At 41.4% G+C, this 18,403-nt stretch overlaps 1 protein-coding gene across 1 annotated transcript in view; it reads right to left on the bottom strand.

Moving 5' to 3' along the window:
• The window catches only part of WDR26 (WD repeat domain 26), a 29,127-nt gene extending 12,585 nt beyond the window's left edge, over nt 1-16,542 (bottom strand). The window contains exons 1-7 of the mRNA XM_075088774.1: nt 15,649-16,542; nt 13,975-14,074; nt 13,802-13,858; nt 7,087-7,223; nt 6,407-6,504; nt 5,435-5,591; nt 710-848 (exon numbers count right to left, since the gene is read on the bottom strand). Of these exons, the coding sequence (XP_074944875.1) occupies nt 710-848; nt 5,435-5,591; nt 6,407-6,504; nt 7,087-7,223; nt 13,802-13,858; nt 13,975-14,074; nt 15,649-16,016 (1,056 nt within the window). The 5' untranslated portion in view covers nt 16,017-16,542. The remainder of the gene's footprint in view (nt 1-709; nt 849-5,434; nt 5,592-6,406; nt 6,505-7,086; nt 7,224-13,801; nt 13,859-13,974; nt 14,075-15,648) is intronic.
• Nucleotides 16,543-18,403: the final 1,861 nt, after the last annotated feature.

Raw genomic sequence — 18,403 nt, 5'->3', positions numbered from 1 at the left:
AGCTACAAGATTTAAGAGAAACGGTGCCACATATTAGTATCAAAACCTGAAAGTGCAGTCTGTAAGACAATGGATGCGTATACTTCCGTGTGTCAGTGGATTCTGACAAGTGTTTAGATCTTCATCTCAATCCAAGGCAAATCTTGCAACAACTAGCATGAAGTGGTATACTGATACAACTTCAGTTTAGCACATACCATTTTATTATTCAGAAGAAGTATCAAGTGATGAAATGGATGGAGTATTTAAATCCAAGTGTACTAGTAGTAACAAGATAATAAAAAGGGGTTCTTCACATACATAGATCAGAAGTACTTTTTACTAAGAGTGATTTAGAAGAAAGGTTCCTCACTGCCATGCTCCTTCCACTCTCACCCAACGCTTCTAAGGGCCTTCAAGATGAGAAGCTCCCCTGGAAGGCACCAGCTGGCTCTACCCCATGGTACTGGTTAGGGCTGTGCAAAATTCATGCCCCTATGCAGCCCACAGTTCAAATCTTACACTCAGGCATCAGGTTTTCAAGCATCCTCCTTCACTAACTTACACTGACCATAATCTTCAATCTTTTACAGCCCAGAGAAAGACCCTAGTCACTAGGCCACAGCACATGTTAGCCTGCCCTACAAAAATCAAACCATCCTAGCAGAAGAAAGTGAAGAGGGAAAGGAAAGACAAGGCATATGCATTTTAAGACGTGTTGCACACTTACTGGATCAACCTGCCATATAATAACAGTTGTGTCCTTAGATCCTGTTGCTAGTTTAGTGCCATCATTGGAGAATTTACAGAACCACACTTCATTACAGTGCTCCGTTAGTATCTGCTGTGTGTAGCATGGGAACTGTTTCCTGGGAAAAGAAAGGGATGTATTTGCAGATTAATAAGAAAGCAGTAAGAGATTTAAGTCAAACTAGTAAAACTAAAACAAAAATTTAAATGCAACACCAGACAACTTAGAAAAATTCATCTATTAACAGCTGTTTCAAATAAATGCATAATGAAGTGTCTTATCTAGTAGAAAGCACACACCACCACATAATCATAACTAATTGTAAGAACTCAGAACTATTCTTATTCCACTCACGTAATTTGTTATGCTTGTGTAACTTGGAATAAAACTGACCTCATTAGGAGTGTAACAGCTTATTATTATACACTTATGTGATGTATAGAAAATATGAGTCCAAACTTCTTTGAAGCCTACATGCAATGTTATTACACGTGAGGTTTTTAGAAGTACCTAACTCAGCTATATCTTGTCGAATCTTTAGAAATGTTTCTTACATAAAAGTTTGAGTAAAAAGAATAGTCTTGTTTTTCTTGAATGTGACCTTGCAATAGGTGTTTCTTTGCAAAGAAAGTGAAGAATGGCACAAAGTGAAGGCAGAATACCACATACAATAGCTAAGCATAACTAACATGATACCATTATGAGCTTTCAACTTGACCTGTTTCCCCTCTAAAATCTATAGTTTTTGTAGAACATTGTTTATCAAACAAAATTTTATATGATAAACTCCTGAAGAGAAATAAAACATTTCTTTAGAGCTAATATTTAATATGCTGGTTACACACTGAGGAAAAGCTAACAAGTTTTATTTTATTTACAGCTTGCCCACTGTATAAGAATTTGAGAGCTAGGCTAAAATAAATGTAGGCTTTTGCAGCAGATGACTGCTTTTGTAAGTAATACTGCAGTTAACTGCAAGTTCATTGTTCACATACACTAAAAGGCAGTCTCTAACCATGGACATTTTTTCTTGAACTGCAGGGATCCTGAAGTGGTTTAGTCTTACGTTGAGTTTTTATGGTGCTCAGGGCAACAGAACTGTAATGGTACACAACAGTACTAATATAACAACAACAGTCTCTGAATATACGGTTGTACTTATCACTGGAGATAAACCAGCCTAAAAACACACAAACAAAACCCTATTTCCTTTAAATTTGTATTTAAAAATAGTTTGGTGGTAGCCAGGCTGACAAGACACCTGAAAAACTACTTCTTACCAGAAGCTAGAAAAAGGTCTGCTTAACACAGTGTCTATATCCCCTCAATCCATTTTCTTTTACTAGAAGTTGCTTCCTAGTCCATGTTTGAAGTCTATCAAACAGCACTAAACCATACATCCCTCATTCTCCATTTTATGGTAGAGGAAAGTAATAAAAACGTACATTTACGTATCTGTAGCTGGCTTCCTTGGGTACGTCTACTTACTCATTTATAGAGAAACAGAAGTCTGTTCTGCTCCTGCTTTAAGCTGACCAGAAGCTGTCTAGTTGCCACTGGAACAACACTGAGCCCAAGGTAAAAAGCCCCACCCATGAAAGAAGACTTTGTTTTCCTTCAAGTTTAGAGGGAGGTAGGCAAGCCCTTACACACATGTGTGTACCTACAGGAAGAGCATTTCATTATTATTTAGCCATATTGTAATAACTTAATGTTTTTTCCGCAGAGCAGCAATTTGCTCTAGAAGGTGAAAGAGTCTTTATCTATAACTTGTAAAAGTACAAGGGGCACACTGTGTCCCTGGAAAGCCTTTTCAGCATATTTCATTAAAAAAAACTTTATAGAACAATAGTGCTTGTATTTTAGTGCTTAAGAAAAGCAGCCAAGGGTTTATAGACATGAAAAGCAAGCAGTATAATGCTGGTGTACACGATTTTCTTAGTAAGGTGCCTTTAGGTTCCTAAAAAAGGTAACGCACACAGTTGATAGAGCTGCTACAGACACATCCCAACGCTGAACTATGCTATTCACAACCCAGTCAGATCAGAGCGCTCTCACAAAAAGTTCTCTTCGCTTAACTAACGAAACATACAATCCAGCAAGTCTGACTTCACAGGTAGCAAAGTGTACATTAAATAAACTTTCTGGAGAAGGAAATAGCAGTCTCGGAACAAGAAACCAAAACTAGTTGTCTAACAATTTCTGGTTTTGGTAATTAGATATTATTGTAGCTCAAAGGTTTTGCTTTTTTTGAAGTGTTTCATTACAAATTGTTCTGTTTAGCACAATATATTTAAATCATGTTGTTCACACATTGAAGTAAAGTAGTTACCTGTTATATTTACAGAAGTTGAAAATTCTAAATAAAACACCAAACTTCTGCTTTTTTATTCCCTGTACATGTAACAGAAGACTTATTCCTCAACTTTCCACCATGGTTCTTTTTCAAAAATGCTACATTAAACCAGTACCTAGAAAGCAGCAGCATTCACCTCTTATTCGGGCTTCACTCTTGGTAAATTCAGACTACAGTTTATTTATATGAAAGCAAGACAAAAGAATTCTGGGGGGTGGGGTGTGGAGGGGAAGACAGGACACCTCAATCCACAAACATCCACAAACCCAACTAGGCTGAAGGCTCTCAAAACCAAAAATGACCACCCCCCCGAGTATCAATTCTCCATTATCACGATCTCAGGCACAGTAAGATGAAATCCCTCACCTTCACTCCAAGTAGTTTCTCCCTCTTATCTCCCACTCTTATAAAGTGATTAAGTTTTAGTTAAACATTTTACCTATTAGTGCAATTCAAGCATGCTTGATCAAAATATTGCCAGAAGTCCAAAACAGATTAGTTCCAACTAAAAAAGGGAAAGTTGTCAGTGTTCTATCATTTAAGTAGTACAGAACTTAAATTGTCTAAGCTATTAGACTACTGTTACTTCTGTCAGTTTAATCAAAATTTGGCTTCCACTGTCTTTAACTCACCTCATTATGCCCAAGCATGGCAGCACGTACAGCGCACCACATACTGATCTCAGACCCCTGCAATAGGTAGGTACAATAGGTTGAGTTGAGGACAGAATGGAAGCCTTTATTTTGACGTGGTTTTTTAATGGAATTAGAGTATCATGAGTATGTATGTTTGTATACATACCAAATATGCAAGCTTAGGAAGTACCACATTAGGTGAAAAAAACCCAAAAACCTATGGTCAAGCTTATGTCAGCAAATAGATTCAGATGGGTGAAATTCAAGTCCAGATTTGTTGCATGTAGTATGTTTTATATTCAGCTCTAGCCAGTCTGACTTCAGTAAACCATGCTCTTACAGTTGGCTTGAATGCTCTTTGGGGTCTGAGTAATCACAAACCCCTATAGAATATCCAATGTTATTTATGGACTTGTAGAAAGACTAAAATTAAATCTCTTTCCATTAGTCTGATTTTAAGACTCACTTCTGAAGTAGGGAAGCCACAATTCCAGTACCTGATCATTTCCAACAACTCTTAAAATGGGCAACAGTCAAATGGCAGTGCATACACACAAAACTACTGCAACAATGTGATGTAGCAAAATTGCAAGGTAGACAATAGTCTAAAAGAGTTACTTGAATTCATGAAGTGCCAAGGATATTAATTTCAAAAGCTAAGACAGCTACAGTGAAGTACTATGGAAGTCTGCATCATTAGAAATAGATTTCAAGTAATCCAAGAACACCGAGTCAAAGCAGCTGAGTTCAGAAAGTCTCCACAAGCAAATTTATCAGTACTTAACTTCCTCAGATGAGCTAACCTTAACATGAAAAACAAAATTCCCTGTAAGCCCAAGCATTGGCCTGTTACATGAACATACATATAAGGGTATCATATACAGCCCTTATTTTCTAGGTGTCCTAGCCCTCATTCCCTTATTACACCATGCACAGCAGTTTTCCATAAAAGCTACACTGAGTTTTTAGGTCCTTGGCCAAGTTCTGCTGGATGAGGAAAAACCACTCAAGTCAGCCATCTTCCTGCTTCATGTTTTCTAGAAAATGGCATTTTGAAGATTCAGAAGCAACACCAATTTTGTTAAAAAAAAAAAGTTACCCATTGTCCTAAGAGCTAATAAATAGGTATAAGAGACACTGACTACCTTACAAATCTGAGAAAATATATGAATGATATAAAGAACTATGTATATATAAACAGAAACGTCTATTGCACATTTCTACTGTTTTAACCTTTGTATCTAAAAGAACCTCAACATCCACTACTAAAAGTTGAAGCTGAAAGTTGACTTAAGTATGCTTCAGTAGGCTTTCTGCATTCCAGCAAGCTTGAAGACAGAGTCTTGGTAAGTAACATACTAGTGATTCTTCAGTGAAAAAACACAGCAACCACGTGTTCATAAGTAAATAGACTGGCTGTCCAAAATTACAAGAAACAAGTGGCTAAGGATTAGCCTAGTAATATATTCTAGTCATACCCATCTGATTAAAATTTTAAAGCTTCAGTCTGACCCCATATCCAGCAACCAAAGTCTCCTACACACACCTTCTCTACTCCCCCACCACTACTCATTTAATAAGAATTGTCTTTTCCCAGTCAACTCCTGTTAAACCAACTCAGAATAGTTTTCATGTTTAACAGTAGGTACAATTCTTTTAAAAGACAAAGAAAAGATATTGTTGTCAACCTTTAAAGTAGCAAGGGTTTCTTACCTACTACAAACATGATCTATTAGCAGCGAGACAGAATCTAGGTTACTATCTAGTTTGGTATTATGATATAGGCACCGGTCCCGTTGTAGTTCCACAGCCTGACGTAGCAGGTTCTGTAAACGCCTTGGAGGAAGCATCACTGATGGGGGTAGGTACGCTTTAAAAGAGATATTAAGAAAAAAAAAGTCAAAACCAAGTTACAAGTAAGAGCATAATTTGATTTGAGTATTTTTGAGATACCTTAGTAAATAAAGCTTAAAAGCTACAGGAAAAGCATGCATACAGCTTGTCATATTACAGCTATACATCTGGAATTAGAAGCATGAACTTCTGGAAAGCAGAGCTGTATGCAAGGTATTTGTAGTTATAGTGTATGTTGTCCTAGCCACCAAGCACCATTTACACATGCTAACTCAAAATCTAGCATTTAACAAAATCTGTAAAATTATGAAACAGTATCAGCTGTGTTCATTTAAGGAATTCTCTGTTAAGACTATCAAAATAAAGAATACCACAGGTTTTACAACTCTGATACATACTATTACACCAGCCACAAGAAAGAGAAAGGAGAAACTATAATTCATAGCAAAGTCTGAGACCACTATAAACCAGTAGTAGTATTACCAGTGATTATAGGCCACATTTAGGTTCAGCCTCTTAGTATAGCTGGCATTTACAAAACATTTCCCCCCCCACCCCTCCAAACCACATATTTAATCACCAAGTTATACTATTACTGCATGCAGCAGACCTAAGAAATAAGAGCTCCTATTACAAACAGTATCAGAGACAGCAAAAGGTTAGATACGGAAGACCAAAAGGTAGAGGCACCTAAAGGCATCCCCATTAGCCAAGAAATACAGAAACAAACACTGGCAAATGCAGTTAAAGTCAATTCCCTGGGATACGTCATTATAAGGTGTACTAGATTTACAAAGGTGGGAATAAGTTATAAACACTAGAACATCTTACTCTGGAGTTTGTCCAAAAGTTTAGATCTGGAAGCTGTTCCTTTCCCTTCCCACTCTGCTTTTGCACGCAAGTCTTCTGCATGGCTACACATCAGATACCTGTTTAAAAAAGGCACATATACACCAACAGACCAACTCTTTCTGAAATCATTCTTTTCACTTTTAAGCATGATCTATATCATAACATTCTCAATGAACTGTAAATAGGCAACTTAAGCTTCAGGCTGACAGGAAAAAAGGCAGGGAACTATTCCATACAAACTTTGCATCTTAAGAACAAATGTCTACAATTTGGCAATAGAAAAAATCATGAACAGATTTTAGGGAATGTAGAAATGTCTTATTTTCGTCTAAGAAAAAAAACCAGACCATATTCACCTAATTATTCAATTATAACAGGCTAGTAATTTTCAAGATCAAATGAACATACATATTTACATATTGATTTGGGTTCTAGTACTATAAAAGTATAACATAATCAGGTCTTTTTCAAGTATCTGAAATAGCACATTTTCTACTGAATAGCCTTCTTTACTCACCATTTTAGCATATCTCACTACAGCTTATTAGTCAATAGGATAGTTGCTTTAATACAGCTTGAGTTTTTACAATGTCAGCTAAAAAAAGCTACAGAATTCCTTAGAAAATTCCACCGAAAGATCTCAAAGTCTGAACACTTACCCACTGAGGACATGAATGCGTTCTGTATTATATTTCAGAGGTGTCAGTTCACAGCGTAGAACTTGAAGTGCCTCCAGGACCTTGCCATCCTCCAGGTATTCCAGGTACTTCTGCTGCAGCAGCAAAAACTTCATCCTCTGACATGACAGAAAGCAGCAGTCAGGGGAAAAAGGTTGACTGAAGTTTCAGAAAACGTTTGAGCCTAAACAGAACAGTAGAAACCATTCTACTATGCCCTTCAGAAATACAGCTATAGGTAATGCTTCATTACTCAATTTCTTTTTTGCTGGGTTTTCAACAACATTGCAGTGATTAAATTATCCATTAATTTCCTTCCTGTCTTAGGGGGCTCCAAGGATCTTCCTACCTCATTTCTCAGATCCCCGCTTCAACTTGTCTCATGTTCATACTCACTCCCTTTTCAGTCATCATTCTTTAAACCCTGAAATAGATAGGCTTCCCAATCCTACATTCTATCAAGAAAAGCACCCAAAAGCAGCTAACCACATATTTAAGACCGCATGACAGCACAGAACACAACAGGCCAATTCAACAAGTTCTCATACTGCTTAAATAGGAGCTGACATGGATTGTTTGCATAGCTGCATAACATATAGCAATAACAAATTGACACTGCCTGAGGTTTTGTTTTGTAGTTCCATGTTAAGTTGTTTTCCTTGGGTGTTGTTTCATTTTTCAGGACTACAGGAAAAAAAAAACCAGTTCCCTATATTTAGGAATCGCTTCAGTTGTCAGAAGTAATCACTGCTATTTCACAGCGTTCCTTTCATCTTGGAACAGTTTTTGGTTGTTTTCTTTTAGAATAATCAAGCCTGCTATTCTAACAACAAATGTCTGTGGATAAAAAAAGAAAATCAGGCATTTATTTACTATATTAAAAACCTGAACTCCTAGAAGTTTCTAGTACCAATTTATTAGAAACACTGTTTCTGGATGTGTAAACACAGAATAGTTGGTTTCAACTTCTTTACTGCTAGCTGTTATCAGAGAGAAGAGACATTTCTGGTGCACAAGATTCACCAGGTTAAAGAGGAAAATGTACATTCTTAGACATATCAGTGAGAAACAGAAGGAAGATTAAGTGTAGCAAACTACATTTGCTTTTCTAATGAATACACCACCAGCTCAATCACTGGTTTCCTTCGCTTTGTCAGACCTCAGGCACCTCACTATTTTCATGCTCATATTTGGTCAATGTTTACTCAGTTTCAAACACACTGCTAGCCTCCTTAAGCAGAGGAATAATCGGGAACTTTAAGTTGCTCCTGACCTATTAAAGCATTCATGAAAGTTTAAGGCTTTCTATATGTGAAATCCAAAGTTAAAAAACACAAAGCAGTTTTAGCTTCCAGAAATGTTCAGTTCTTCAAAAGAATAAAGTTTCCACATACAGTGTTATTAACTTACCACACAGCTTTGTGAAGCATAAAACATTATTAGTAAAGATGATTTATGTTCAAACATGTCTGCAGTACTCTATTGTCCTGTACATGACAGGCAAACCATAATACATTCCCTACCCAGCTCTTCAGTTTATTTGTATTTGGGCTTGTTAGAGCATCACTACAGTTTTTCCAGGTGAGACAACATTTTTTAGTGTTCCAACATATAGAAAACCAAAATAAAGATATCCCAATTATTTACAACCTCGGTGGTTGGCTCCATGCAGTAGGCCAGCAGACCTCACGCTGCTTGCTTATATACTAGCAGCAGGATGGATAAGAGCTTCCTCTCACAGCTATGCGCATGGCTCACAAGGATGCATGGAGGTGCTCAGGTAGTAGTCGCATACCATGTTTCACAACTCTTGGCCACCTTGCACCAATAAAAAATAGCCTGGTATTTCCAGTTTATAATGAAAACTATAATCCCTCCAACTCCTCCTTCTCCATTCACTGCATATATTTATTAAATTTACATCATCTTTCTCTTAAGTGTGCTACCCATATCTGTATCTAATTACTCTTTCTCCTTCTGTATTTTTAGGGCTCAGCATGTTCATTTCATTTCTTTAGGAGAAAAAGTAAGAAGAGCAGAAATCCCTAATAAGCAGTATTTGTAACGCCAGTCCCAACAGTTCCATGGAAGCATTACAGTAACCCTACCATGCAGGATGCTGTTGCCAAGTTATCCAAAGAGGTATAACTTCAGCTTTGGGTTAGAAAGTATGATTTCCAAAAAAAGTCAGTGCCACGTGTGACTTTGGCATCCTAGAAATATAAAAGCCTCTAGTACAACACAGTACTGTACACTTCATGCAGGAGTCCATTAACATAATTGAGAATTAGAATAAAAGATAAACAGTTTTAAATTGTAACTTATCTATAGAAAAAGGCAGGGACCAAAGTTTTGATAGGGAAATTGATTTTCTAAGCTATTTTGATAACTGCTCCAAAACTTGCCCTACAGCAGACTCAATGGCATGAAAGTAGCCTCCTTAAGGCAAAAGTCCCACGCCAGTGACGTCATATTTCAAGTAATTTTTATATATACGAGGACACTCACAGCCTCCTACTACTTTTTTTAAGCAATTATTGACTTTGCTGACAAATGTATTTCACTGAAGAGCTGAATTTTGTCTTGATTTTCCCTTAACTACTTATATGCCCTACTAATAGTATTAATTACTTCCAATATCACCTTCTCATGACAAAGACCATTCTGAGTACATCATCTCTTCTAGAGCTCAAAAAACATCTTCTAGAAGGAAAAAGAACTGTTTATATTATTGGCAACTGTAAAGTAAAGGAACAAACCCTACCATTTAAGTAGAATAGAACAAATATAAAACTAATCTTACGCAATGCACCCATAAGAACGGCTTACTCACCCTCCATATTCTTTAGCCTTCCAAAGAAGGGACGTGAAAATTATCACAATCCAAATTATACCGTGTACAACATAATAGAAGTGCCTGGGATTTGTTGTTATCTCAGCATTTGTAATGGACATTCAACATCATTACACTCTCTACTGTTGAACGGTTTAAATCCAGACACCACCACCGCAGAGTTTATAGCAAAGATTCTTCACCCCTTAGGACCCATGGAAGAGTCCAATACAACAGTTTCAGCACTACAGCCTGGCTGGTTTTGTACAGGTATCACTGCCTCATCCTATCTTTCCTCTCTATAGAGAGGATAAGGGTAAAGACCATTACATTGTTGTTTCTAGAAGCTACTATTTAAGCGTAAGTTGAACCTATAATCACCCTGAGGCAAAACAAAGAGTTAATAGATTTACACTGTTTTTGTTTTAATGTATGTACTATTAGCATTTTGCTTTCTTCAAACTACAGCCTTCAATTATTAAAATGAATATTTAGTACTTAACTCCTTCATTCTCCTAATTGTTAGCAGGAAAGCCCCTTGAAGAATCTTAAATTCTACGAAGTTTTGCATGCACCATGATTCACCAGGACTAAGTAAATGAAGGTGAAAGCCTCAGCAACACAACTGTTAAAATAATAGGACAAGCATCCTACCAGAGTCAAGAAATTGGACTATTTTGATCACTGGTTACAGTAGCAAATCTTCAGAAGTTTAAAGAGTAAAATGCGTAACAACATAATTTTAGGATAATATTTTGGTGTTATTTTTGACCTGCGTATCTTAACAAGCTCCACAACAGTTTTATTACTATACTGAGAGTTCAAAAATAAGTAAACACTGCTGAAACAACTCGTCCTTGAAATGAAGGTAACTAAGAGAGATGCTGAAACTATCAGCTGATGTTTCAAGACTAACAATGCAGTAGCTATCTGCTTATAGCCTGCAGAACTAAGACCCCAATTTTCATTACTTTCTAAGTCTTTATTACTTTGATAGCCTTGTAAAACACTGACAAAAGCACTTAAAAACCATCCAAACCTTAAGTGTAAGATTTGGTATGTAAAAAGCAGAAAATATTCCAGCCTATAAAATTTAACAAGGTTTCAACTATACCAAATCCTGTAACTCAAGGAGTAATTCATTCCAATAGGGAACTGCCCTTAGTACTGGTAGCACACAGGATACCATACAGGTAGGTGGAGCACTTCGCTCAAACAACAAGATATAAATCACATTTATTGTTGTATTGCCTGCTGCAATATACCATTTAAGTAAATGAAAATGAAAAGTTAAAAGGACAATTTCAAAGTATATTCTAGATGACTATAGAGGAATGATCTTGAGATTTCTTCCTGGGTTCAATTAGTAACCCAAGATAGATGTCATAATACGTTTGAGTAGCCCTAAAGTAAGCAAAACCTCAGGCTGGCTTGAAGCTGATATTTTTTAAGTGTTACTCCAGGAAGAATAACATGCTTGAATCAGCTATAAAGTTTTTCTACAGTTTGTCTCAAGACAGCTGTATCTTATAAGCTGGAAAAGTAAACATGACTAATCACACACCATATAGAAGTCAGTTGTGTTGACACAAATAGAAATAGCAGACTGTGGTCCCCACCCCCAACATATCAACACACAGCATCAAAGGTTTACAAACTGAGATCAGCCATTTCATGTTTAGCATTTTCACCTGTAGAACTCATACCACTTTGCAGGAATAAGAAAATTAAAACAGGAGTAGAATTTTCCAAATACATATGTATCCCCTTCACTGATCAGACATTTCAAAAGCAGCTACATATCCTGGGTATTTTGTCCAGGTCATATGAACTCTAAGGAAAAAACCCACAAACAAAACACACACACACACACACACACCAAAAACAAACCACCAAACACACACCCACCCCCTACTTTGTTAAATACTCTGTGTCATCTAAACTTTTAGGTACCCATTCTTCTTGTATGCACACATTTTTGAAACATCTAGTCATACAGCATGAGTCACAAGTCAGGAAACCCAAAACATAATTTTCTGTTTTTAAAGTTACCTGCAGCAGCCTCTTGTTTGGACTTTCCCTAATCAAGATATTTATCATCTTCATTAGCTCTGACTGTTGCAGTCAGGATTACCTACAGAGCATAAAGCATCCCCCCTTACCTGTAGTGATCTTTCACTAGTTTCCTGGGTGCTAGCTATACTAATACCCACCCATAACCTCAACCATGTACAAAAAAGCCAGGCAGGGAAAGAGGTGGGGACAGTGTGCACATGATGGAGCACACATGAACTCAACTTATCCTTGCAAGTCAGTGTGGTCTTACTAACACACACTTAAGACATTTAATGCTGTTAGCTGTTTTAAATTATATTAAGTTTATATAAAGGAGAACAGCTTTAAAAAGAAAATAGTCAATATTTGGTTCAGGTAAAGTTCAGTCTAAACTAAGTATTCTTATTGCACCAAGTTTTGTTCAAGCAGTCATACATCGACATTAAAGAGCACGCTTTCAGAGCCCTCCAAAACTACAGGAGGAAAATGTCCCCCTTTCCCTCAAGTTAAGTTCTCCAAAAAGTACAATGCTGATACTTGGTTAAACCTCTTGACTCCCAGACATGTAGAACACTTCAATACTCCAGAGAAACTTGATAACTTCAGAAGTTAGAAACATGAGAAAATCTGCGTCAGATGACCATTCATATTCACACACAGTGGTTTCATATTTTCAGTCTCCACAAACTACTGAAAGCTACATGTAATACTCTAAACTATTTGAACAGTAAATCTTACATTTATCATCTCTGAGAAAAGAGAAAGTGAACTACTAGTCTAATTAAGAGGTGCTGAGCTTTGACCAAATTAATAGAACAGAATGTAAACTTCTCTCAAGTACCCTCTGATGTTCTGTTAAACATCTGTTTTTCCTACTTCACTTCCTGTTCTCTTTTTCTCTCCCTCCCCCAACAGACAGGAAATCGTCTTGACAACAAATGAATCAGCTAGAAGTGGAGCTAAGCAGCCATCAGCTGATTCTTCATTGTCAGACACTTCAAAAAGCCTTGCTACTGTTTTCTTCCTAAGTGACCATCGTTAAAAGAAATGTTTAAACACAAGAGAACAGGGTGTTTGAAGAATTAAGTAATGATTTCCATCTCAAGATAGAAAAAAATCAAATCAACAAACACCTTCCTCAAAGTAACTGAAGTCATAGCAACACATATTGTAATTGTCAAGTCACAAGATCTACCAACCTTTTATTTCTAGGTTCATCTTTAAAAAAAAAAGCCAACCAAAGAGAAAAAGCTCTAAATAAAATCCCAAACAGCAATACAAATGCATTTGCTCTTTAGAAGCCATCTGGAAAAGCAACAGTATTGTTCATGGTCTATAGCAGCCTCTCTATTCTTGCAATGTGCTATTACAATGCCAACTCCACATTAGTATTATTGCATTTTATTTCTAAACTTCTTTTCCCTCAAGAAAACCTAACTCCCATAAACACAGAGATTGCGAGAAGCATTTTGAGTTTGAAATTACTATTCAACATAGGTAGTTTCTACAGAAGCTAGCCTATTTTGGGACTGTTACAGACTTACATTTCATCAGTTAAGTATGTTTGACAAAGTTTAAACATTCAGTACACCACCAAATATTAGCCTCAATACTTTTGGACTTCCTATCTCACATTCTAAAAAAATATAAAAGTTCAGATTAGTATGACATTTGAGATAGCATGCAAGCCACTGAAAGTAAACAAAAAAGAAAACAAGAACTGTGGACAACCAACTCCATAGTGGAAGATTACACCACTACAATTAGTCCAACTATACAGGTCTGAAAGAGTTCAAGCGTGCCTCTTACCACAATTGCATGCGGAGAATGCACTAAGGCCTTAAGTTCATTCAGGTCGTTCTCAGCCTGCAGAAATTGGCATAAGAAAAAAAAAAGTACGTAAGGAGGGTGGATTTTGAATTCTCTCACAGATACTATGAATTTAAACAGTGGTTAATACAGTCCTATAAGCCCTACGTTACCTTATCCCATTCTCCTTCCATGACATGATTGCGGAATTTGGTAGCAGAAGGATGTTCTAAACGACATCCTGACTCTTGCATGAGGAGATCAACAGTCTGGCTGCAGGAGAGATACAGTGTAAAAAAACCCGACCAGTTTTACCCTCACAAATATACCGCCTGCTATGATAACAGTTAACCATATTTAAAAGTAACTTTAATAAAGTAAGAATACTATGACCAGATTCAGATGCTTGTCCAAAAAGACTCTCAGTTGCCTGAGACATGTAAACTAGCTACCTATATCTAAAGCAAGTTGTCAATGAGCTGGAAAACTCCGCTGAAGTACCATAAAGTATGTGACTTACCAGCCACCACAAAGAGCCATCCCTGCACAGAAGATAAACTTCATGAAGGAAGATACAGGCTAGAAAGCTGTTAGCTACTGGCTACTGTCCCCTGCTCCCTCCCTCCCTCCTCCCCACCATAAAGGATCACAGAGAGCTATTACACCTGCAACAGGCCTAACTTTTTCTTCTTCATCAAGTATTAAAAGACTGGCTCCTTAAAATAAAATAAACACACACATGAACCTATAGCCCTCCCCCTTTTGCACTAAAAATAGCTTATTTACTGTGGTGTCGTCTATGAACAGTCACGAGTTGTCTGCTGCTGTAAACTTGCCTCTTGTGTCAGAGGCAATTTATTTTATGTGTTAAGTTCTTTGTAATTGACCCATTCCACAGTGTTTTGAAGACTTCTTTTGTGGTAGCTACATGAAGACTTTACAGGACTTCTCTAGCCTCCTTCCAAAATTATGACGTGTTGGCTTTAGCTTTACTCGTGCAGTGAGCGTTGTGATTGACTTCTTAGACTTCCCCTGCTTCACTGGGAAATTATTTTCCCCTATTCTGATTTTAAGAAAGAGCCAACATACTCGTTTCTAGTCTAGAGATAAGATCATTATCAAAAACATGTGTCCAGCGCAGATCTACAAAGGCCTTCACCATTTACAGGGATGAAGGTTTTCAGAGTGAAACCGAACAGCCTATTTAAGTGGCAGTTTAGTCCGTGCTCACTTCCTCCGAGGGCTGACAAGCCAAATCTTGGAGCTCATCTGCAAAAAGCCGCCCCCCCCTCCACGCCCAGCTGCGGGCTCCATTATGTTTACCAGATAACTTCTCCTCCACTAACACATTTGTATTGATCTACCCTTATCGGTGTGCAACTCGACTTCCATATTGCCATCCCTGGCAGAGGAAGCTCCCGGCCTGTCCCTTCGCAGACACCGAGCTGACCGGCACAGCCTTGGAAAACACAGCTGCGGCTCCATTTTTTTTCGTGAGCGGGCCTGCCCCACTGCTCTGCCTCGCACCCAGGCGCTGGTCTCTCTCCTCCTTGGGGACTACTAAGGCTGCGACAGGACAGTTTTTGCCACTGACACCACCCCCCCCCGCCGTCTCCGGAGGTCCCTTCCTCTCCCCCCGCCCCGGCTCCCCACTTCAGGCTGCCCACCCTCCGCCGGGGACCACCGGCCTCCCACGACCCCGCGCCGGGCCCTGCCGCCCCCCCTCCGCGGGCGGAGAGTGGGACAGTGGGACGGTGGGGCGGGCGTGGGGGGCCTCCTTCAGACCGCGGGGAGGGAAGGAGCCCCCCGCCCCGGCCTCCCCCGCCGCCGCGGCCGCTGCCACTTACTTGAGGCCCAGGCCGTGGAGGTGCTGCCCGATCAGCCGGATCACGTCCTCGTCGGACTGCGAGAGCCGCTTCTTCTTCTTCAGGGCGCTACCACCGCCGCCGCTGCCGCCCCCCAGCTCCGCGGCGGCCGGGCCAGGCCCCCCGGCGGCGGACACCCCGTTGTTGACGCTGAGGCCGCCGGGGCTGCCGCCGCCGCTGTTGGCCGAGGGCAGCAGCCCGTTGGCGTGGGCCAGCTGGTCGCCGGCGGCCGTGCCCGCTGAGGCCTCGCCGTTCTGGGCACCCAGGCAGCCCAGCTCCGGGCCCGCCGGCCCCTGCGGCGGCGGCTGCTGCTGCTGCTGTTGGCCCCCTCCTGCCCCGTTGGCCTGCATGGCGCTGCCGCCGCTGCTGCTGCTGCTGCTGCTGCCTCTGAGCGGGGCGGCGGCGGGGGCGAGCCCGGCGGGGAGCGAGGGGGACTGGGACGAGGTGAGGCCTGCTCTGCCCGCGGAAGCCCCGGGCTCTCCTGCTCCCTCCACCGCCGCCGCCGGGGAGGCCCGGGCTTTCTTCCGCGGGGGCGGGGAGGCTCCGCCGGTGTCCGAGTCGGAGGAGGAGGAAGCGGAGGCCAGAGTTTCCTCGCCGAGAGCGGCCGTGGTGGGAAGCCGGGGGGGGCGAGGAAGGGGAGGAGGGGGGCGGCGGGGGTGAGGGGAGGCGGAGCGGGGCCCTGTGCCCCCCGGGGGTCCCGGAGGCAGCGCCGCCGCCCGCTCGGGGCTCCCTCTGGCGATGGCGGCCGCCGCTGCCCTGAGCCCCCGCCCGGCAGCCCCAGGCGCCCGGCCCGCTCTGCTCGCTGCCCGCTGGGTTTGTCTCCTCTCAGCCCAGCTGCAGCCTAATGGAGTCCGGACCGGGACGTCACAGGAAATTCCTATACTGCCCCCTACACACACTTCCGCCGCCCGAGGCTGGGGGTGGGGTATGGGCCCTATAGGTGCCGGGGGGCGGCGGCGGGGCAGGGCCCCGGGTCGCCGCTGACGACCCGCCGGGGCCTCCTGGGTTGCTGCCGGTCACCCCGCGCCCCGCCTGCCCGCCCTCCGGGACGGGGGTCCACTGACAGCTGTGGGGCCATAAAGGCGTCCTGCTCGGGGGGACCCTGTGGGTCCCGTGGCTTCGTCTCTTAGTCCTGGGGCAAGAGCTCAATGGTGGAGGCGTGTGAAGGCGTGCAGTGAGCACGTGCGACATGTGGCGAGTGCCCACTGCCCGGATGCATGGTGACGGGTCTCATCGTTCCCGTAAGGCAGTGGAGGTGACCGGGCAGAGGATGGTTATGGTAATTTCCTGAAGCAATCTGTGTCTTTTTTTTTTCTTTCTTCAAAAAAAAGAAGAAATGATCAATGAAGTTGCATTCTGTCATTCCCCCAGGTGGTTACTGGAAGGGTTCACACTTGCTGCTGGTCTTACCTTTTGTAGTCACTGCGTGTGTTGGCCCAGAAGTGGGGGGAAAATGGCAGGTTTGCCATAGATCTTCCAGGAATGTTGCGAGTTGGGGTGCATTTGTCAGGACAGGCTGTCAGAAGCCACTGGGGATTTTTGGGGTGCCAGTCTCTGAGGTGCCTCCCTCCCGTCTCCTCCTGTTGGATGGAGGGGAAACTCAAATCCTCAGCCAAGTCTCTGGTCAAAAGTCATGAGACAAGTGAAATTTCAGTCTTTAAAAATAGTGTCTTGAAATAATACGTTGTGTGTTATTTGGTTTGGAGCCTGGAATTTTCATTTTTTTATATTCTCAAGCTTTTCTCAAAAGCATAAAAGGAAATAAAACTTTTTTTTTTCTTAATGAAAGATGAGATTAACACCATCTTCGCCTTCAGAAGCTGAGGTTTCAGGAGGACTGAATGTCACCAACTTACACTAAAATGATAACTGTGGACAATAGTGCTTGCTCCCAAGTGCAGCTTTGAAGATGACTGAGGGAAACCATGGGCCCAAGACCAGCAGAGAAGTCTGTGAAGAGACAAAATCCATGAAAGGAAGGAAACCAGAGGAGATGAGACCGCATGGAGGCCTGGCGATTGAAGTAGATACCGTGTGTTGGCCTTGTTCAGAGGCCTCAGAGTTATTTGACTGATAGCAGCTGAACCACTCTTACAACAAAGGCAGCAGTTGGAGTGTTGTCATTGAGTGCTGCCCAGGACTGGCTGTAGGGTTAAATTCGACATTGGTCTTCCACTGAGATTTTGTGTTCCTTAGCTCACCAGCCATTGCCAGAGAACCTGTTGCTTGTGTTTTAGCCACTTCACTGCTGCCGTATCTTCTCTCATCTCCATCGCTCTGTCTTTTCATTGTTCTTGAGTTCTTCTTCCTTAGTCCTCCCCCTTCCCAGGTGCCATCACTGAATCTGTAATTCAAAGATTTGGGTAAAGATGACAGGAATAGTACAGAGAGCAGCAGAGAGCCTGTGGAGGCACCTTACAAAAGCAAGCTCTAAAGAGCAAGACTGGGTTTTCAAGAAGGTAATGCTGCCCATCATTCTATCCTGACCTGTGCCTCAGTGTCTTGGGGGTGGGGTTAAAAACAGTCCCTCCAGCTGCTTGCCCTGCCGTGCTGCCCTCCCACTGCCTGGAGAGCCTGGAGTTCCCTAGTCAGTCACTGCTTTGAGTACCTGTGTGTAGCCTGCTGCTCCCATGCACCAGCTCCTGTGTTGGTGACTCTGTGAAGAGTGTATGTACAATGAAAGAAATGCCAAATGCCTTTCCTGTAGCTGGACGATATCAGATGGGCAAGTGGCTCT

Source organism: Phalacrocorax aristotelis, chromosome 3 (genome assembly GCF_949628215.1).
Source record: "Phalacrocorax aristotelis chromosome 3, bGulAri2.1, whole genome shotgun sequence".
NCBI classification, from domain to species: Eukaryota; Metazoa; Chordata; class Aves; order Suliformes; family Phalacrocoracidae; genus Phalacrocorax; species Phalacrocorax aristotelis.
This window is presented reverse-complemented; position numbering and strand designations above follow the sequence as displayed.